At 38.3% G+C, this 23,449-nt stretch overlaps 1 protein-coding gene across 4 annotated transcripts in view; it reads right to left on the reverse strand.

The window, feature by feature from the left end:
- The window catches only part of grik4 (glutamate receptor, ionotropic, kainate 4), a 382,863-nt gene that overhangs the window by 165,360 nt on the left and 194,054 nt on the right, over nt 1–23,449 (reverse strand). For all 4 annotated transcript variants that reach the window (XM_023961355.2, XM_023961354.2, XM_078930071.1 and 1 more), the window contains one exon: nt 159–323. In XM_023961355.2, coding sequence (XP_023817123.1) covers nt 159–323 — 165 coding nt within the window. The remainder of the gene's footprint in view (nt 1–158; nt 324–23,449) is intronic.

Consider the following 23,449-nt stretch of genomic DNA (forward strand, 5'->3'; position numbering starts at 1 on the left):
TGTTATGATTGCTGACTGGACTCAGCAGCACACCTTGATTTTTTTACTGTCTTTTTTTTGACACATACACATGCACTTTGATTCAAATGTATAACAAACATACAAGATCTCTGTTTTTCCTCGACAGTTAGTTGGCATTGTTTGTTTAAGTCACTTACTTGTTTCACCCATCTCATATTCACTGTCTCTCAGCAGTTCAAAGATGTCCACCTCCAGCTTGCCAGTGGTAGAGCGGTTACTGCTCTTGTTGATGTTTTCTTTGGCCAGAGTGATGGCCAAGCGTTCGCCTCTGCTGCACTCCATAGGATCATCAAGGATGGCAGCTGGGTAAAAGAAAAAGTAAAATATTGTATTTTGAAAGAGGTAATAAAAAAACAAGAGAGAAGCTGTATTTATCTCCAGTGCAAACTTTTAAAGATGCCACCAAATGAATGAGAGCCTGGATGAAATGTGTGGCTAGTCATCTGAGAACCCACAACCACTTTTTCCTAGTGCAATAAAAGGTTATTCTACTGAAAGCTGCTCCCTCGGCGCCTAGATTTATTGTGACCAATTCTTACGTGACATTTCTTGAATGCTGCTTGCCATTAATCTTGGCAGAGTATTTCCCTTAATAAATCTACATAATTTGGTAACTGCTTTTATTGGAGAGGGACTGGTGTTGGTCTAAAAGGCTGAGCATAAGAAGCAAATCTGGAATCTCAAAAGTTTGAAAATCCTGCAACTCCTCTAAGGTATTTCCATCAAAAAAAGGAAAAAAAATGTTTTTCATTATGCCTTGTTTACTGCAGCAAAACGACTCAAAACATCTGCTGGTTGTTTGGTTTTTAATAAAGGCACACATGAGACTCAGTCACTGCTGCAGCTTTTTAAAGATGTTACGCAGTGTAAATGTTGTACAAAATGAAATCAGTCTCTCACGTGAGCATTAAGAGGCAAAACATAATATTCAGAAATTATTCAGATGAGTACAGCCTGGGATATTTGCTATAATTTGGAACAGTCAGAACAAATTTTTGCCCCCATGTGTGTCGTAGATGAACAGATTATAAAGGCAGCAAATATTCATAATACATCGTCTTTCTATGCAGAAAATAATGCAATTTCACCATCATAATTCTGCATAAAATACTATTAAAATGTAGCAGTGATATATTATGCATGTATACATGCGCTGTAATCTGTGAACTTTGACAGCATAGGATTCAAATGGGCCATTAAGTGTGTACAGCAAACATCAATTATGTGAAGAGTTGTCAAACAGGTATAACAAAATGGCATTTGCTTTCATATATACAATATAAATTATCTGGCTTATATTTTTTTACAGAGTCTGACCATAATTTGCATCCATCAGAGGTTCATAAAGTAGCTTTGCACTGACTTTAGCACCTGGCACAAAGCTGCATAACTAAATTATTTTTGCATTAACCACTCAGTCATGCTTTGGCTTAGAAATAAGCTGATACAAATGTTTACAAAAGCCAATATCTCAGTACAGAAGATTCTATGAGATTCATGTTAATTATATGAGATAAGTACCAAGGTAAGAATGTCAACAGATTTAGTTAAAAACCCAATACTTGTTGGGGGTTAAAATAACCAACAACATGTATAAAGCTAATCAATCAAACACATAACCATTTATTCTTGTCCGGATGAAAAACCCTGCACAGATGATAGGAAAGGAATGTGATACACCCATGAAAAACAAACACTGGAATGGTGGGTGGTGTGTTGTGTTGTGGGCTTAAGTCTAATCAGATTTGAAATATTTGCATTTAGGTGCTGAGAAAATTAAAGATGTTTGAAGTAACATTTTTCCCGACTGACGGCACAGCTAAATAAAAAAAATCTCAGCATTTTGTTAAAAACGAAAAAGAAAATGCACTCAAATAAAAACATTGGAAGGCCAATAAACAGCTGTTCCCCAAAATTATTAAAGTGTTGAGCTAAAAAAAAAAAAAGAAAAGCCTTTAAAGATTCTTTAAAGCTTCACATCTGTTTGACTTGAAACAGTTACAACTCCTTTCTTGACATAACTGTTATTTGTCAAACTTCATTAAATACACGTTTTTATAAAGTGTAGGTACACGCAGATCTTGCCAATTTCATTGTTTCATTAGGGACCATGAAACAAGATCTGTTATGTCTGACTGATTTAACCAAGTTTCCTTCTCTTTTTACAGTTTTTCAATGGCTTCGGCCCAGAAAAAAAAAGGCTTGCCTTACTATATGCTCATTTCCCACAGGAACTACTATAAGGGGTCAGTGTCCTGTGATTTGGATTCCAATGGACGCATTAGCAGCTAAATGAACAAAAATGGACTCTAACCATTGAGACATTGAGTGTTGTCTCACTTATGGAAAGGAGTCTGAGATTGTGTGCAGGGCCAGTCACAATTTGTCCCTAACAACCACTGTGCTTGATCATAAGGGTGTCTAGCAGTGCACCTGGTACAAGGACACCCTAGGCAGGAGGTCAATGATTGACCTTGTTGTTGCGTCAGTTGACAATGTGTGAAGAGAATGGCAAAACTGTGAGTTGATCACCACCCAGTAGTGTTTCGATTTTCTGGCTGAGGAGGAGGCCAGACAGACTCGTGAGCCAAACGGATTGTGAGACTCTGTAGAGAAGCTCATTATCCGAAGGGTCTTCAACTCTAACATCTGGGAGTGCTTCAAACAGATACCAGGGAACCAAGTGGACCGATTCTTTAATGTCAATGTAGATCGTTGAAGCTTAGACTGCTGTGTCTCTGGTGCCTGTCAATGCAACAGTCTCCAAGTGGGGTTGGTTGGAAGTAAGATAATTTGTCAAGCTGAAGGGTTTAAAGTCTTATCAACTCTGGTTGGCTTGTGGGACCCCAAAAGCAGCTGTTGGGTATCTGCAGCCCAAGCAACAAGTAGTAACAAAGTCAAAACTTAGTTCTGGAAGGAGTTGAGGGAAACCGTATAGAAACACTAAAGGTCAGCTTGAAAACTAATTTAAAATTATTTGGAAAGGGTCTTGGGCCAGATGAGGCCTGAGTGCATCAAGTCTCTGGATGTTGTAGAGTTGTCTTGTATGGGTGACACGTCTTTGCGACACCTGTAGGGTAAAGTAGAGTATCTCTGGCAGTTTAGGGCGGTGGTGTTTCTTTTGAAGAAAAGGTCTTTTCTGGTCTAGAAGGATGTGCAGGGGGGGGGAAAGACTGCTTAGCCAGTCTGGGATCGTCAACTCCAAGGTGGAAAGGAAAATTTGTCAGATAGTCAAACCTCTGATTTAGGAGATACTCTGGTTTTCATCCTGGCTACAGAGCAGATCAACAATAAACACATTCAAGTGTAGAGCCCCACTCATAGTGGTATGCTATGTTCTGTAAGAGGGACTATGGTTAAAAAAAAAAGAGGTCCAGCGCAGCCTACTAAAGTCCGCCTGACTCCCTAACAGCCAGGGCAGGATTTGTATTTTAACCCTTGTGCTACCCTATGACCCTACCCTTACATTGATGTGTTCTCCCTACCATGACAAAGGTGGATAAAGGTGAAGAGGATTTCATGTAATCCATGGACACCAATGAAGATCACAAATCATTGAAGAAAAAAGGTTCAGAGCACTGTCTAGTGGGTCTACATGACCCAACTCCCAATGTTAAAGTGCCTAAGATAGCACAAGGGTGAAGCAACAAGTTGAACTTGTTGGTCTTCTAATTTAAGGAAGGACAAAGTGTACAAGACAATGTCATAAATAAATAAAAATTCTGATCAACCGGTCATTTCATGAGTCAGTCAATAAATTTTGAATTAAAATTTTTTTGATATTATTTACTTAAGTGCCAACATATCTGAGTTTTTTTTTCTTTTTTGTTTTTTATTAGAAACCATTGACAAAAAGACAATCAGCTGAGCTAACCTGGAAATAAAAGCTCATATTTTAGAGTTTTAAGGGGGAGCTGCCTTTATATTAAGCAATCCAAAAGATTGTTTTTTACATTTAATTAAATTGACACTGAGCTTTTTAAGAGGGTTTTATTCTTGCTCCTTTTACTCCCAGAAACTGTTTTCTTTTAAAAATATATTCTCCAAAAGAATACACCTAATTTGTGTCTCTCAATAAACAGTGCAGCTCTTCCCATTAAACTGCAAATTTATTTTCGCTGTAAATCATTTAACGCTCCTCCTCTGAATTGTTATCACAAAGAATTTTGTAGGGTTGGATGATATTTCTTCCTTTTACAAAGACATTTCCAGCATATCTTCTTTTAAAGGAGATAATGAAAGGAGCATTGGATTTCCTTTGCTTTATTACATGGTGAATAACTATCAAAGGACACAGTTATTTTAAGGTAATTTCATTCCAAATGAGGGATCCTTCTTTTTTTAAATGAGTGCTGGGATACTCAACTCAACTCAACTCAACTTTATTTATAAAGCACTTTAAACAGAACAAGGTTCACCAAAGTGCTGAACAATACAAAAATTAATAAAAGCACATAAAAATATAAAGCATAAAACACATAAAATAGGTCCGGATCCCAACTCAGTTAAAAGCCAAAGTGAAAAAATATGTTTTAAGAGCAGATTTAAAAATACTGAGTGAGTTTATCTGTCTGAGGTACAGGGGCAATTCGTTCCAGATTTTTGGTCCGAAGACCGAGAAGGCTCGGTCACCTCTCAGTTTTCTCCTGGTCTTCGAGACGACCAGCTGTGTCTGATTTGTTGACCTAAGGGAGCGGGGGGGATTGTACACCTGAATCAGGTCAGACAAATATTTTGGGGCGAGTCCATGGAGACATTTAAAAACAAATAGGAGAATTTTAAAATCAATGCGTAAGCGAACTGGGAGCCAGTGAAGAGATGCTAAAATGGGAGTGATATGTTCTTGTTTCCGTGTACCAGTTAGAAGACGGGCAGCTGCATTTTGGACTAACTGCAAACGAGCAAGTAATTTCTGGGAAAGCCCAACATAGAGAGCATTACAGTAGTCCAAACGTGTTGAAATAAAAGCATGGATTAAAATCTCAAAGTCATGGCGGGAGAGGAGAGGTTTAACCTTGGCCAGTTGTCTCAGGTGAAAAAAACTGGATTTCACCACTAAGTTTATATGAGCATTAAAAGTTAAATTGCTATCCAGTTTCACACCTAGACTTGTTGCTGTCTGTTTCAGGTGATCATTTAAAACGCCTAAGTCGACATGTGCCTTAGAGACATCACTTGGACCAAATAGCAGAACCTCTGTTTTTTCCTGGTTTAAGTGCAGGAAGTTACATGACATCCATGTCTTAATGTCATCAAGACATTCTAGTAACTGGTGAGCAGAATATGCTTCTTCCTGTTTTAACGGTATGTAAATCTGACTGTCGTCAGCATAGAGGTGGAATGAAATCCCGTGTTTGCGGAGAATAGACCCAAGTGGAAGCAGGTACAATGAAAAAAGAAGAGGCCCCAGAACAGAGCCCTGAGGTACACCACATGTGAAAGTTGCTCTACGGGATTCTGCACGTCCAAGACGGACACAGAAGCTCCTCTCATTTAAATAAGATCTGAACCATTCTAAAGCACTACCTCGAAGACCCACCCAGCTTTCCAGGCGAGACAAAAGGATTTGGTGGTCAACTGTGTCGAATGCAGCTGCCAGATCGAGCAGAACCAAAACAACATGGTGACCGGCATCCGTTGCTAGAAAAATGTCATTTGAAACCCTCAATAGCGCAGACTCGGTACTGTGACGGGGTTTAAATCCTGACTGAAACACCTCAAGGATGCTGTTCTCCTCTAAAAACGTTGTTAACTGGCAGTACACAATTTTCTCCAAAACCTTCGAAAGGAAGGGGAGCTTAGAAATTGGTCTAAAGTTTGACAAAATGGAGGAGTCCAGGCCAGGCTTTTTAATAAGTGGTGTTACTACTGCATGTTTGAAGCACGAAGGCACACTCCCATGAATTAAACTGCCGTTAATTAAATCGAGAACATAGGGAGCCAGAGTGGGAAACACTTCTTTAAAAAGACGAGGTGGAACTGGATCATTGGGAGATCCTGATGGCTTCATCTGACTAATTAATTTTTCCAAGTAAGACAGACTGACATGCTCAAACCGGTGGAGAACAGTAGAACATGAGGTGGAGACGGAGTGACTGAAAGAGGGGGGGCTAATGAGGGTCCTAATGTTCTTGATTTTATCAATAAAAAAGGTCATAAACATCTCACAAACCTCAGTTGAGTTCTCAAGAGAGACCGGTTGTGGAACATTTAAAACAGAGTTAATGGTTTTAAATAAAACCCGAGGATTGTGCTGGTTGCTTGCAATGATGTCTGAAAAATGTTTAGTTTTAGCAGCCTTCATGGTCTTTTGATAAGATCGCCAGCTGCCTCTCAACAACTGGAAGGAAACTTGCAGCCGGTCTTTCTTCCATTTCCGCTCGGCTCTCCTGCACTCTCGCCTGACGGCACGAGTGGTCTCATCTAACCAGGGCTCAGACCTCAACCTGGAGAGCCTTGTTTTTAGTGGAGCTACACTGTCTAAAACAGTTTGACAGGTTGAATACAAGCAGGATGACATGTTCTCAACATCTGAATTGCAGCTCTGATGTTCTGGTAAAATGATGGTAGAGTTAAAAGCTGCAGAGAATTGTGCGGCCGTATGGGAGTTAATAGTGCGACTGCATAAAAAAGGGGCTGGAAATTTAACTGTGTGACATGGCAGCTGTACATTAAACAAAACAGGCATGTGGTCAGAAAACAAAGCATCACAGATTTCAAGGTCGAAAGTTGTTAAGCCATGGGTTAGAATTAAGTCAAGTGTGTGACCATGTTCTTGCGTAGGGGCAGACACAAGTTGAACAAGATTAAAAGAGTTGATAAGATTCAAAAAGTCTCTGGCCGGTGCTTTATCAGGACAGCAGACATGAATATTAAAATCCCCAACTATTAAAATTCTGTCATATTTTGGCATTATTCCAGCCAAGAACACAGCGAAATCATCAATGAAGTCCTTGTTGTATTTTGGCGGCCTGTATATAACAGCACAAAACATTGAGAGAGCAGGGTCTAGTTTAAAGACGCTTGCCTCAAAACTAGAGTAGGTCTTTGTTAAAGTCACCTGTTTACAGTTGTAGCTGGTCCTGTAGACGGTGGCCACACCCCCTCCTCGACCTGACGATCTAGGAGCGCTTAAATATGAGCAATCCGGTGGTAAAAGTTCAGTGAAAGCGCTACTGTCGTCTCCAGAGATCCAAGTTTCAGTTACATAAAGGAAATCCAGTCGATGGGTGACGAAGAAATCCTTTAGGATGAAGGTTTTGTTGGCTAGCGATCTAGCGTTCACGAGCGCCATCCTAGCCGGGATTGGAGTGCCCTTCATTGGCAGAGCGCGAGGAAGCTGCCGCAGGTTGTGGAGGCCTCTCCCCCGCTTGCGGAGGTACGGCAAGGTGGGTCGACGACCCCGCAGCTCCACGTCCACGCCGACCAGAGAAACCAAACAGGGAGCGACCGGGTCCGTACAACGTACAGCTTTCAGTTTCACCAGTAAACCGCTACGTCTCCCTCGCCGCCTGCGCCGCCATCGCGGAAGCGGAGCACGATACAGGTGAGCTGGTATGCTTGAGAAAAGCGGGGGACAGCGCGATTCTTGCCCGGGGAATTTAAGTTGAAGCGGATTTTGAAACGGGTTTCTGAAGGGGGGACGTAGATTCAGAAGAGTTTGGCGATCGTAGATCAGCAACAAGTTGACATTCGTCACTAAAGTCAGTAAACAAAGCGCAAATACAAACAACACTCGTAGAGACAGAAGGCTAGCCAAGCACACCGGCGCCATCTTGACTCTCATTGTGCGACGATGACAAAGACTGAGACTGGATACATCCATGTTATCCCAATTGGAAAATAACAGAAAATTTCACATAATCCATGAATATTTCTTTGGTTTCATCCTCCCTGTATTATGACTATTATAACTGGGCAGATGAAAAACAAACTAGTTGGGTGATAAAATAGATAAAATTAAGGTTCTGCTAATTACACCAGGAGCTAAAAGCGAGCACACCGCATTTCCCAAAGGTTTTAAAAAATGATTACTTAAAGGGATAAGGGCTATTGTAAAATTGAACCAGTCGGCTGCAAATATAGTTGCATAATAAATGGTGTAGGCAAAGCATTGTCTAAATGAAAACAACACACTCCAGACTATTAACCCCATCAAATATTGATGAAGCATAGAAATTGCCTGCAACTGTCTGTGATTTTGATTCCATTGTCTAATTAGTTTTGGTCCTTTTAATATAAAGACATAATTTTTCCAAATTAGAGGTGGGTACCCTGAAACTAACACTAAATATCTGCACTTTATGTCCACTGCATTGCATACCCCATATATTACCATGAAATAAATATATTGAACAGTAAAAGTTATGAAAAAGTCCAGATATTTTAAATATTTGACCATTAAAAAATAGTCCAGCTTTACAACAGAAATAAACAGCTGGAGTCTGGTTTCAAATGATTTCTATCATCTACATTAGACATGATTTATAACCATGTCAAAAGTACCAGGTGTACATTTTGTGAGTCGCGTATTTGGAATATAAGAACAGGAATTAAGCACAGACGAGGCGATGGTCTTTTGATTGACAGGGAGCTGTTGCATCTTTTGCCATCCAAAAGAACTTAATAGTGTTCCAACAGCGGCCAGGCTTGGTTGTCCTGCTGGATTTAGATTTTGGTCAACAGAAGAGAGCGCTGGCACATAACATACTAGCAAGGAGTGGCGTAAGGCCAGATGAAAACAAGGATTATGATGCTCTATGCAACCAGCTGCAAATACAGACAATTAAATTCTCTAGTAAGATTGACTGTCTTTTTAAGCCATGGGATGTTCAGAAAACATTAAAACACTCCGCCTTGTACCTCATGGATGAAGCTGCACAGGTACTGTTATTGTATATTCTTTTTGTTTTTTGTTTCCCTTGTTTTGAAAGGGTTAATTAATGTGTTTTTTAACATTGCCTGTATATGGAGAACTAGACAGAGCAAGTGAAACATCACAAATAGAAAAAGCCTTCAGTTTCAACTAAATTAAGTCATTTTTGCATGCATTTTACACACTGCAATTGAACTCTCTTTACTAAATGTATAATCACCCTTGCATTACTCAGCATTTAAAAGTTATTTCTAAAAACAGTTTCTAATAAAGCATACTGCTCAATGCCTTTTGTGCAAGAGCTCATTATAGATTATTTTTCTACATTAGTGAATGCAAAGGTCATGGATCTCACTATACTGGAAAATGAAGTTAATGAGTTAACATCTACAAAAATATTAATAGGTTAGCACATGTAGTCCACACCTAAGTAAGAAATATAAAACCATCATTAACCACACTAAACTGACTTAGATTACATTTTGGACAAAATTACAATTAGAATTACAATTGGACGCAGCAGGACTGATATTAGAGTTACAGTCCAGTATTTGTGTTTTGCTCAAGTTTTATTTGGAGGGAAACCATCTGAAAACCAGTAACTCCATTGGGAGGCACTTACACCATCCTCGAATCTGTTGTTCCATGAACTGGGGGGGAATTTGACAGACTTTCTTCATGAAGATCTCAAAACAAAAAAGTCAAAATGCAAGAGCAGAAGTTTCGACAGCATACGGAAAAAGTTTTTAGCGCAAGAAAAACTCAAAATGGCAAGAAACACATTCATGGAAGTAACATGTGTCAGAGATAAAAAAAAAGTTTTGAAGAAAAGCGAATGTTCATGCAGGGAGGGACTTCTTAAATGTGTGAGGGCAGAAATTTGTGGAAAAGTTGTTTGACTCATGAACTAGAAACATGCAACCGCGTTTTCAAACAATGAAAGATGTGTTTTTGATTAAACCGTTGCTGTGTGGTATAACCCCATAGAGAAAATTTGCACTAAATCTATTTTTAAATAAGAGCTTACATAGAACAGGTAGAAAATCTCAAAGAGTGAGTAGGTTAGGTGCATTAGGAGAGAAGGTGTTCCCTGAAGACTCGCATATTCATCAGATTCTAGTCATTGAGGAGGCACGTGTCTGCTTTGGTAAAATTCGGTTGCTCATTCCACCATCAGGGAGCAAGAAATCAAAACTCTCAAGATTAAAAAGACAGGTATGCAATGTGGGAAACGGAATCCACCATTTCTTAGAGAAATAGCACAAGCCCCTGGTTTGGCTCAAGGTTAACTGCTTTGTTTACAGAGCTGGATTGGAGACTCACAGACAACAGCTAGTTCACTGCCAAACTCACTGTAAAACATTTGTGGTAAAAACTTCACACCTTCTTTGTTGATGTAGACAAATATTAGATTTTAGTCCCAAGTGACCTACTTGCCTGACAAGTTTGTTAGTTTCAAGAATGGTAGAAAGAAATTGCAATACCCGGCAATTCTTTTCTAGAATATTTGCAGCACGACATACTTAAAAAGTGAAAACAGACCAGATTGAAACTCATTTGAAAATAAGCGTAATTGAAGCTAGGTACAGTTCACCAAGTTACCTCCACCATTGGCTTTCTAAATGCAATTGCATTGCATTCAAACTTAAAATAGTTAGAATTTATAAGTATGACATGGACCAACCCCCCTTCCCTGCCTGCTGCTGAGAGCTCTCTGTTTACATGCTCTCCTCCTGCTAGTTTCCAGCCCCTCACACCTCCAACCCTAACATTACTGAGCAACAAAAATGATGAGCAATATTGAAGCTATCCAGCTGTACAGTTTAGAGCCAGATTGCAGCAGAGATGGGAGCTTGTGGCCTGACCAGTGTATTTTCTATGTAAAAAAACACTCTCTTTGCTCCTGATTCACAATGAAATGCAATTATGAGCTTAATTTTACTAATATATGATTTTCATCATCAGAAAAATCCCACAATAATATGTTAAAAACATCTAAGGCCGCATTTACCCTGCATGGTTCAAGTGACCCAATTCCGATTTTTTCCTCTTATGTGGCACAGATCGGAGATGACCGGTGAACGTGTAAGCAGGAAAAAAGCCCATGGCTTCCGATTTTCTCAGATCGGATACAGGCCTCATTCATATGTGGAAATAAATCGGATACTGCATTTGCGCGTGCCATGTAAGCAGAAAAATCGGATATTCCCCAGTAAATGCTAGTCGTAAGTCAGTGACATCAACTCAGGAGACCACCAACTGAGATCACATGACTCATTAAAGTGCTTTTGTGCGCTGATTTTGCTGTCAGCGTGTTACCTTTCAGCGTCAGGCTTCAGACCGTAGTCGGAAACCGCTGTTATTTCCGGTCGGAACAAGCTAGAAGCCGTTCATTTATTTGCTTGTGTTGGGGAGTGGGGGCGTGTATGATGGGGACCGCGCGTGCTGTGTGTGTGTGTGTGTGTGTGTGTGTGTAAGGGGAGGAGAGCTGGTGTGAGCGTGGAGCGGGGGAGTGTCGGAGAAGCGTAAATTAAAAATAAAGTGTCTCCCGCAAAAGTTTTGGAGTCTTTCTTAACCCACTCTGGAGGCTGAGGGTTCAGAACGGGAAAGTGAACCCCGAAGGAGAATCCACCTTCGGCCCTGGAGAAAATCTCCCGTGCGTTTCTGACCACGGTCGGAAAAAGAGAAGTCATTGCGCACTTCCTCATTCAAAACTCACAGAGACCACATAAGCCAGCCGAGCAGCCCCCCTTTTTCCTCTCCCCTCTGTAGCACCCAAGGCAATGCCTCCTTCGTCGCTGAGTTGCCTCCATGACAACCGCAGTCACAAAAGTCTGAAGGTGGCCCGCGGAAAGCGGAAATGCTTCTGCTTAGTCCTCAGAACGTCTACGTTTGATGGTTTCAGCATTGTGTAGTGTAAATGCAAAAATCGGATACGGGTCACTTGTAAAAGATGATGTAAGCTGGTCGTCAAAAAAATCGGATATAGTCAGAAAATCGGATATGGGCATCAAGACCTGCAGTGTAAATGCAGCCTAAAACAATTTTCAGAGGAGTGGGTTTTTAAGCCAAACCTAAATATCACTCAGTTCAAGTCCACGCTTTGCGTGAAAAACTTCTTGCAAATGTTAAAGTGCCTTGCAGAATTCTTCATGGTTTTTACTAAAAAAAATTTCTTTTCACCAAATATTTCCTATAACAGTGAGGCACTAAAATAAATGAGAGCAGTCTGGACAGTCTGTTATGCATCACAGCCGATTGGACATCATCTGATTGACAACTTCTTTTTCAAATTGCAAACGCTGCATCTGTAAAAGTTGGGTTTCAAATCCCTTGGGTTCTTGCACAATACAATCCAACAGTGGTTAAAAACTGGATTTGACTAGCCTCTTGTGTTCTGAATTTAGGTTTTCTTCTCCCCATAAATCCTGAAATCTTTACATAGTTTTAGTAGTACTGGGAAAAAAAGAAAAAGCATGACAAATACACATTTAAATGAGAACAGTCTTTGTAGTTGCAAATCCACCTTCTAAAGGTGTCAGAATCATGTTTTTTTAATGGTTAACATGAAATTCCCCTGTTGGTATTTTCAAAAACATCTCACTCATTTCGTAGTGAATTCATATGAATAAAATCCATGCAGCCACCCAAGCCTTTTCCTTGTAAATGTGGATTTTTCAGAATCCACACCTGTGTGAACTCAAACCCATACCAAGATGCACACAAGGATATTTGTGCATGTCTACTGCAAAATGCATCATGTTTGTTTAATAGCTATTTTATTCACTTGGAGCAGCGTGACTGCAAATTTTAACCCAACCAATATGTCTGCTTGTCTGACTGGATGGTAATGAAATTGCTGCTTCTACGCTTTAATCAATCTCATCCTAAAGCCCTGTGGTGTGAACTACCGAGGGAAGCAGAGGTGCTACCTTATATAATTAGAAAAACCTTGCTCGCCGTAGACCTAGTGACAAGAAACTGATTTCCTGGTGTCACATAATATAATTACAGCCCACAGTCTTCTATAATAATGTGTGAGTGGACCAAAATGGTGAGTCTCATTAATCTGAAGCGGAATGTTGAAGCTGTGCCTACAAATCTGTAGAAAGGTTTGGCTGTTTTAGTCCTTTTCTGGTTGCAACTGGTGGTTTGGGTTATAAAATTGGTCATCAAAAAATGAGTTTAGTAATTATAATGAGGAGCTGTTAAAACCACACTTGATTTAATAAAAAAAAAAAAGAAGAGTAAAAGACATCATCAGGGAACCATAACATTAAATGTGTTACTGTCTTTGACATTTCTTTAAAAATAAGATGATGGATTGAGGATTTTTTTGGACAGAGTGTTTTTGCAACAGCCGGTTTTGGCTTTTATGACTGGAACCCAGGAAACCCAGGAAAAGTACTTTGTTTTTTTTACAGCAGTCAGTAATCCAGCAGCTCAACTGCTACATAAAAAAATATATATATCTATTATATGATTTGGTGAAATTAATTTTTCTATGAGTGTAATTGCCGTAATTTCACACAGTCGCATTCGCATGCTGTTATTTCAGACAATAATAGACTTTTATTGTCATTCGTAAAAGATCATTTAAATTGAATGTTAGCTGTAGGTCAACTTTCATTTTTATTTCTTAATTCTGACACAAAAGGTGACTTTCAAAATAAAATATTTCCAGAAACTACTTTTATAATGAACCAGAACTGAGTGAAAAGACATGATTTTAGTGGCTTTGCACAAAATGTCATCTAAACACAGTGCTTTAGCATCATTATGGAACTGTGAGATAACACCAACAATCAATAGTGCTGCCTCAAATGTCACAAAGAGAAATTACCGTCTAAGGCAAGAGGGTCAATGAGAAAAAAGATAAAGACATTTTTTTTTTCTTGTGAGGAACAAAGTCACTAAAGCGAGTTAGAAGTCTTAGTTTTGTTGGAGTTTACCTTTAAAAAGAAGACACATTTTGAAATGAAAAGAGGTACACATATACACAGACATGGACAAAACTGAAGGTACGTCCTCATTATTGAAAGTAAAAAACACGTAATAGCCACTGAAATACCTTTAAACTTCTGAAAGCTACAGTCAACTAAATATAAACTTGAATTCATTTTGAATAAAAACAAAATTTGAAAAAAAACAACTTTGCAACACTCTTTGCAAAAAGAAGACTGACTGATATTAGGTTAAACGTTTTTAAGCTTATTAGAGGTTACATATGATTTTTATCTATTTTTTTTATCATTTTTATCAAGTCCTGATTTATCAGTTTTTATCAAAGCAAAGGTGAAAGCCAAAGACATTGCACGTAATGGATGGAGAAAATGAAGGACCATCTGTGATCAAGTAAAAAAAACAGTCAAGAAAGAATTTTGAAATAAGTCAAAGGCATTAGGCAGGAATCTCTGCAGCACTGTCAAGGGCACTGCAAAGTGCCATCCCAACCCATATGTGGAATTTGAAACAAGGACAACAAAAGAAAGAAAAAAAAATATGAAACTATTTCTGATAGGCATTTCAAGAATAATTTTTCAGTCAAGGTTAAGATAAAACAAAACAAACAAATAAATAAATAATGTTCACTTCCACAAAGCAAATTAGCCAAAACTGTCAATAAAAATAGAAAAACCCTGACAAGCACAAGCCTTATCATTTGTAATTATTTGTGGGAGCAGTACATAAACAGGTGTAGGAGCCATGACTTTTACAGAAAAGAAGAAAAATACCCAACATTCTTTGCACGTATACGCAGGAAATCACTGTACTGGTATTCTGTCAGTGTGTTAATCATCCAAAGCAAATTCTAAGAACTGAAACACTTTTTTAACGGAAACTTTTCAGGTATCACAAGATGCTACACAAGCCATCCTAAAAAGTATGAAACAACCTCATTTAGAAGTTACAGGTTTAAATATCTTTTTTTGAAGTCTGGAACTTTAACTGCAGGCGTAAAAGCTTATGGTTTAACTTTCTGCAAAGTAAGCTATGAATTATATGCATTTTTATTCGCTTTTGAATTATTTGGGATTCAGCCCATGTTAAAAATGCAGTTTCCTCCTTCTGTCATATATTTTACTTTGGATTTGAATGCCAAGTATATCCAGATGTAGCATATATTTATGATCGGGTTTATGATGTGAGGCTTATTTCACTCAGGGGAATAAATGAACAGAAGCTGCCATGCATCACGTCTGCGAGACAGGACTCATGAGGCGGAGAGTACTTGTGAGTTGCTGTGTTTGCTTAGTGTTTCTGAGAGTGTGCGCAGTTGGCATATGTGTCTTGGGAATAATTGTTTGCATAATGTCACTCTAATTTCTGCTCCACTTGAGCTTGTTCCCAGCCAGCACGGCAGAACTGCTGTGCTTTAAGACACTGGCGAGCCAAAAGCGCATCTGCAACTAGCTGATGGAGGCGTTTCAGTGCTGCACAACTTGTTGAGGTGAGCAGGATGATGTATCTGAAAAGTTTTGCTAAGACCATTCAAAGAGGAGGAAGTGTCGTCATTCAATTATAAATATTTCTACATAAAAAAACAGTTATATGGTTTGTGTTTAGTTTGGTGCAAAGACACCTTAAGAGTAAAAAACAGAATGACCGCACACATACAGTCAGTGTAGGAGAGTGTGCGGTGGTGGTGGTGTGTGTGTGTTTGTGGGGGGGGGGTAATCTATCATCAACTCGTAATGCCAGGGTATCCTAAACCCAGGTGCTTTTAATCACATTAATTGGATAAAGTGATCATCAGCAAGTGTGACCCTCCACCAGCAGGTTTGGCCGTCTGCTCTCGAGGAGCATTCAGGCGCATCACAGCCGGCTGGGAAATGGAGGCATACTGCTGGGCTCTCATTGATAAAGAAAAGACCTGAAGATGACTGCTTATCACTCTTCCCACCAAGGAATTTTTTGTAACTATCGTACCCCTTTTAATTCTAGAATTAGAACATGCTAGGAAACGCCTCAGAGTTGTAGCAAAGGTACAGACTTTTAACTACCTGAAGAAATGTAGAGTGTCCTTGAAATACATATTTTTGTTTTCTTTTTAATATATTTTTTCCAGATACAAAAATATATGCTGTCAAGCACAAAATGCCTTTTATTTCTTTTGATATGTATGAGTGTGTTCTTTAAAGCAAAGTGTACCAAAAAGCAGAGCATGACAGGTGAAAATTTCTGTATTAATGGAGGAAAGAAGAAGAATGAACATTAAAATAAAATCACAGCAATTCAAGCAAACACAGCAGCTGCAGATGGTGAAATGAGAAACAACATAAATAAAAAGAAAGTATCGCACAGAACAGTCAACCTTTTTTTGCACAGGCATTAGCATCGGTGAAGTGTTAATGAGGGCGCTGCATCATTCAGTAAGACAATTCTGAAGCTGTTTGCGCCAGAATTGGTGTAATAAAAAACAAAAGTAAAAATGTCAGAGGCTGAAAAACAGATGGGATGCTCAAGCTAATGAACATGTTTGTAAAGGCAGGACACAGCATCCTAACTGTTTTCACTTCATTGTGTTAATGAATAAACTATAGAAAATATTGCTTTTAGTATGACTGTGTAAAGGAGACTGGAAGATGAGGCTTTCAAAATGTCTGCTTCCCACTACTACTAAGTGAAATCACTGTCTAATCTAGCTGTGTAATAGTAGACACTGTTGCCTCATGCATAACTAGCATTTTTTATACCAAGATTGCATAATTTCTATGCTCATATAATCAAACAACAACAAAACACTTCACTTTTTCAGGAATGTCATGCAAAATACTTTAGAAGTCTTCCCAGTCAACTGATTAATCGAAATAGAAACTGTAACTTGTGAAAGAATAATCTAAGGGTATAAAATTATTCTGCAGTCAACAGAAATTTGCATTTTGTTAAAGATTACTTTCCTCCAGGATTTTGCAAAGTTGGGATTGCACCATTTCCAGTGAATTTAGACCAAATCCGCACATTTTTCTCAACGTAGAAACTTTGTCCAATCACTGGAACTTTGTCACCACTTTAGCCAAAAGTTGTAATTTTTAACTAGTTCTGTTGCACTTTCTTGTAATTCCAGAATGTTTTTTTCTTTTCTTTTGTTGCAGTATTTGAGGCAAGAAACCAGGTCTGAGTTTATGTGGCTTTTATGAACACATCTAAAGAGTGTAGTTACAGTTCTCTCACAGAACCTCCCATCAACTCCTCTGACCAATCCTATACCTTTTGACTCTTTTAGGCATTCTGGGTAACAGTTAAACCACAGGTTAAACCAGTCAATCAAGTTTGGGAGCTCAAAGTATAACTAATATCTAAGTATCTAAAAAACCATGGCCCCCACAAGTTTACCACGCTACACTACTATATGCTACTATTATATACTATTAATACACTGATTTGCAGTTTTGTCGAATTCTCGCAAAAACCCTCGCAGTAAAACAAATCAGAGGCCAGTTACGTTCCATAAATCAATCAAGCCTATACTCATAGAGACATTTTGGTTACAGTCAAATGCATGAAAATTTTGCTTAATGACAGGATAAATGAAATAGAACCATACCATTTCTATCACTCAAATAAAATTCGAAAACAAGACTTGGCACAGAAAGCCTTCAAAGAAAGCCGTCACAGAAGAGCCATCTGCATCAGGAGGTGGATGCTGGCATTACCAATGTGGACAAATGGTCCACAGAAGTAAAACCAGTACCACTGCCCTTTTTTAATGATGGCAAAAATTGAAATCTGGTAAAATAAGACATTTGATAAATTGATTCTAAAAAACACACAAAATGAAAAGGTGAACATGAGTTAAAAGCCAATTCAAAGAAGTGGGTTTTGATCCCGTTTAAAAATAATTAAATTATTTGCAGCCTGTGGCTACCTGATAGGTTGATCCAAGGAAGCACTGTATTAACATAAACATCACTTTTTTTTTCAGACCGCTGAAAGGCTGGATGTCATTATGGTCTGCAAGGGCTTATATATTAAAAGCAATTATAAATATAAATAACATTCCATTAATTGTTTCAAAACTAGTACAAGATCTTAAAATCCATGCTAAAAAACATGGAGAACCATTGGAGTAATTTGAAATATGCCTGACTATTTAGGCTTTCCTATGACACAATGCATGACAATTTCACCTTGGCCACCAATGCCCTACAGGGAACTGTGGTTCTATATTGAGTCAGTAGTTTAATCAAAGTTCAATTAATTGGGTCTACTTTCAAGGAACAATAGCAGAAAGAGAAAGCTACAGACTCTGAACAATTGTTATTCTTGACATATATTCATAAAATATCATCAGTTGGATTCTCATATAAATAAATGTAATACTTTATTTGTAAAAAATATACTAGGCTAATATCTCATGAAAAACTAGTTGACATTTTTTTTTTTGCCTCAAGGGTGTGATACACACAGTCAATGTTTTTAATGTGATATTTTCTAAATGTGCTCTACTGTTTGGTTGAGCACACTGTTAAAGGGTTTTAAGCAAAGCATCTAACCCTACATTCCTTTAACTGTAAGAAACCTGAACTTTTCTTTGATTAAACCATCTGCTATAAATAAATGGAAATGTCTTGGGAAGTCTAGACCTAGTATTTTTAATACTAGCAAGGCATAATACATCTGACACAACCCATTATTTTATTCGGACTGGGAACCGGCACACACCATTGTAGCTACATAGTTAATCAGTAGTGTGAAGGGTGTTGGCCAATAACCCAAACTGGATGAAGCTCGCACAGCCAACAGAGCCATCCACCTGCTCATTTTGGCATTTTCAGATGTGCTTCTTCTAAATACTGAACCTGGTTTTGGTCCAACACTGGCCTTTAACAGCCCCGTTTCCATTCCCATCAGCCTGAGGCTACTTTCCTTATCTGTCCAAAGGATATCAACAGTGATCAATATTTATTTAAGAATCATTTTATAAATTGGTGTGGAGGTTAAAGATTGTGGTTCTCCATGTTTCTCTGTTTTGCTTTAACATATTATTTATAAGTAAAAGTTTCAGTTCTTTGGCACTAACTTTTTTAGCTTGAGAACAAAAAGCTAAGGGTCAGATTTATTTTTACCTTTACCGGCCTTTCTGAAGAGCACTGATTTCTATAGTTGTCTTGAGAAAAGGTAACACTTCCTTTTTTCATGTCCTCCTCTTTACGTTAGATTTATTGTTTTTGAAGGTTTGTTAGCCAAATTAATTGTCTGTAGGCAAAATTTGTACCACTTCGCCCAGCTATTTGAGAAATACAAAATAAATAAAAAAAGATATCCTAATGACTCTGAAAGTATTCCAGTGTTTCAACAATATGCACACATTGAACCAGTATTGTGTTCCAAAGTAACCAGAGACAGTAAAAAATGCAAGTCCACATCTGATTGAAATAAGGAATAAGATTATGAGGTTGATAATTAAACCAAAATCTAACTTTTGCTGATAATGTAGTATATCAAATAGATGCTTTGGGGTGTTCAAATCTCCTCTGCTGTGGAAGTGTCTAAGAGAGTGGCTTGACCAGTGGACCATAAAGTAAAGCCTATGATAAAAAGCTCTGTATTTATTATAAAGACTGCAGAAGGACATGGACTGGCAATTTTGGAATTTTAACAGGTTCTAATATATTTTGGGTTGAGACACTGACAAAGGTCACTGCACCTATAAAGCAAATTTCACGTTGTAAGAAATGCACTGCCCAACTCCCCCCTCTGCCTTTTAAGCAACAGGCAGCAGCAAATTGAGAAAAATTTGAGAACAAAATTTGACCCAGTAAAGCTGTGCTAAAATGCAACACGTGCCATTGAAAAGAAAAAAAAAAAAAAGAAAACGTGTCGGGTTTGTGTTGGTGCACCGGGAAACAAAAAAGATGAACCGGATTAAAATAATCGGAATGGTACTTTAACAAAAGTCCAGCAACGACAACGGAAATTAAAAGATGAGGTCAAATAAATTTTTTATGGCTAAAAAGTAAATTCAAAATCTTCATTTTCAGGAAGTCTGGTCACTTTTTTTATTTTTGTTTTATTTATTTATTTTTCTTAGGCTCTGTCACTTTTGGCTTCAGTAGGGACTACCATAGTGATGGACACAAACTCATTAAAAACCGATTATACATATGATATAAAAAAATTATTTAGGGCACATTAATCACATAGTGTAATTTTAAGGGCTGTACTTGTTTACTTGTTGTTTTAAAAAGAAGAAGAGAATCCTCAAGATTTATTTCTAAAGTGAAGAAGAAGAGTAAAGATCTCTACATTAGCTGAATGGTAAGAAAATGAGCTTTCTCTGTGTGCAAACAGCAACTGTTTTATAAGTTCCAGGTGGTTTACATCCAGAATGGTTTGCCTGTCAGCAAATGAAATTATACATTTACTTCTCTATTGATGTGTTAATGAGCTTTCAACGGCTGTCCTTCTTCTGAACATCTTTAAACCTGACGCCCCAGAGGTGAACCAAGTCGGTCCATTTTCCCATCCAGCCTAGTTTATTCAAAAAGCATCAGATAGAATTTCAATTCCTGAGGGAAAATGGCAGCGCCAGGTGCCAAGCCTGTGGTTCTCATCAATTATCACAACTGCTTCATTGAGTTACGAAAACACCCACCTGTCTTTCATAAAAACACATGAACACATCTGTGTAGATTTATACTTAGAACTCCTTCAAGTCATCATCACATCATTAGCTTATACTCCATAGAAAAGATTATTTAAGTTTCAATTTTGTGTCTCTCTAAAACAGTAGGTTTGGCAGTGGAAGAGCTCAAAATATTTAGCTTTTGGTCGTCTGATGTCCATGATGAGGGGAAAAGAAGATGACACTTCCATCTGAGTCTTTGATAGTTAAACTGCCAGACAAAACATCAAGCGTTACCAACATCACCACTGTATGAGACAAGGAAGAGATCACACTGGCACACCTGGTACGAACATCAATGATCTGATAAACCTGACAGAGACACAAAATAAGACAACTGACAGTAGAAAAGAGAATGTTTTTTGCCCAAGGCTAACCCTCCCAATAATAACTTAAGGAAGCAAGCCAAATCAATTTAACAAAACATTTATGCAAGTAAGCTTCATTCCTGGATTTAAAAGAAAATTAGACGGCAGGTTTCCCTATCGTTTTGCAGTCTAGCAGACTGTATGTCCTGTGGGAATCATGTCTCTCAGTGGGTGTCATTACCTGTCAGCCACTATATCTCCCTCAACAGGACTTGCTCAGAGATAAAGCTCCTGACATGCTATTGTCTGGAAAATCAAGAAAGACCAGTAGACATGTAGATCGAGCAAAACTTTTCGTGAAAGAGGTGAAGGCCTTTCGGTTTCTGGGAAAAAACTTTTACCGTTGAAACAACCATCTGATTGCTGATGAGGGTGCTTGGTATCTGACTGATATTGCTTGAATTTGAATTCTTAAGTTGTTGTTGTTGACTTTTTGACATTACCCTTCACAGCAAATCATCTTTCACTGATTCGCACAGATGGTTTGGCAGAGATTTTTACGCCAAATGCCCTTCCTGACACAACCCTGTATTTAATTCGGGCTGGGGACCGGCACAGGGGTACCCAGACTTTGCCCCCCTTTGGCTAAATAGTTAGGCAGCAGTGTGAAGGGTCTTGGCCAAGGACCCACACTGAAATAATTGCTTTGCCAGGGAAACAAACCCTGGTTTCCCATGCGCCAGTCCTACACACAGCCTACTGACCTGTCCAGCCACTGAAATCAAATATAAATTATAATTTTGTTGCAAATATAACTCAAATTTTTATTCCCGAACTCAAAATATATTCCATATCGAACTACAATATCACATGGGTTGACAACAGCTAAACTGCAAATACAGCTAATACCTGGTGACATTTTGTCCACAGCAAACAAATCCAGCGATACCATCCTTGAATATGACTTTATAAGCTAGATATGATTTTGAATGGAGAAAGCTGATTGTGTATGGATTTTACACACACGTAACCACATAAAACCTTTGTTGAAAAGGTCTTGAAAGTAAAAAAAAAAAAAAGATTGTTGTACTGCACCATTTTCCTATCCATTATTACCATGTGGCTCTCTTTGATGTGACAGTCCAGGGAAATGGTCTGACATTCAGCAACTCCAATGGGCTGAGAGCACTCAAGGGGGCTAGTTGCTCATCCTGTTGCTTTAGGGCAATGCTACATCATACAGTAATCCACCACATGAAAAGGACAAGAGTAACCTTTGCTTTCAATCACTAGTCTCCCCTCCAACTCTGTCTCATCCTTTTCCTCTATTTCTTTTTCTCTAATGCATACTGGCATGTGGTCCAATGATCCCAGTATGAGTGATGGGCACTGCACATGAAATATTGACTTTGCATCACCACTTCTACAGCTCGGGCAGAGATCAGACAAAAGTCGTGTGGTGTGAGAGCAGCATTCCCCGAAGATAGAAGACAGTTGTTCCTAAAAAAATAGTAGTTTTATTAAACTTAGGATCTATGGAACCCAAATCTGTCAGCTCTTGATCCAGACGGGCAATAACAAACAAATACTTGTGAATTGTTTTTCTCATTACATTTCCGATGTTGTTTTTGTCTTTTCTTTTTTGTTTTTTCTTGTTTGCACAAAGATAAAAGAAAGAACTGTGTGGCTCAAGAGCATTTTTTTTCCCTTCGGCATGCACTGTAAGTACCATGTACAAATATTTGAATGAACTAAATAAAGAAAAAAAAACTTTTTTTTTAACCTTAGGGGATTTCAGACCTGAAAAAAGACAGCAAATTTGATCATGACTTGATTAAATGAGCAGGGAATTATGGAAAATCTTGTTATATTCATGGACAAAAATATTTGACATTTTGGACAAAAAAATCACATAGAAATTTAGAAAATGATCTTCATAAAGTGTTTGCTTGTCATTTTAAATAAGCTCCCCATTTGGAAAAATGAACTGAAATCAATTGTTTCCTTTAACAACAAATGAGTTTGTCACACCTCTGTACATGAAATTTGTAATTTTCTTTTTTGTTGTTGTTGGAAACTGCTTTTGTTCGATTCAAAATATGCCCTCTTTAAACAGCTGATTTGAGATTTCTTCACAGGTTCTCTATGAGATTTGGACTTACTGCTGCCATGTCAGAACAGTTCTTTTGTTTGTAGCCATTTCTGAGAGGTTTTTAAAGTGTTTCAAGTTGTCCCGCTGGAAGATCCATGGAATCTGGAAAGATGCTGCTCTCTGACACTAGTCTCTAACAATGTGCCCCAATATCTTTGTTAATCATCAGATTTCGTGATAGTGTTCACACAATCAAGGAATCAAGTACCAGAAAGCAACCCCAAAGCATCTTTGAACATTTACCATTTTGGACTGTAGGGACTGTTATTCTCTTTGAAGGTCTCATTTCTTTTTCTGTAAACAGTGCCTTGATGTCTACTTTTGTCTCTGCTGTCCACAGCAAGTTCTCCTACAAAGATAGTGGTTTTGTGTGCCTGGACGCACATTTTCTTATCTTAGAACAGAGAGGTTTCTGGAGGGGAAAAATGTAAAAAGTATTGAAGTTTTAAGTAGAGAATGCACGG

Source organism: Oryzias latipes, chromosome 13, assembly GCF_053564925.1.
Source record: "Oryzias latipes strain Hd-rR chromosome 13, Olatipes_Hd-rR_3.1".
NCBI classification, from domain to species: Eukaryota; Metazoa; Chordata; class Actinopteri; order Beloniformes; family Adrianichthyidae; genus Oryzias; species Oryzias latipes.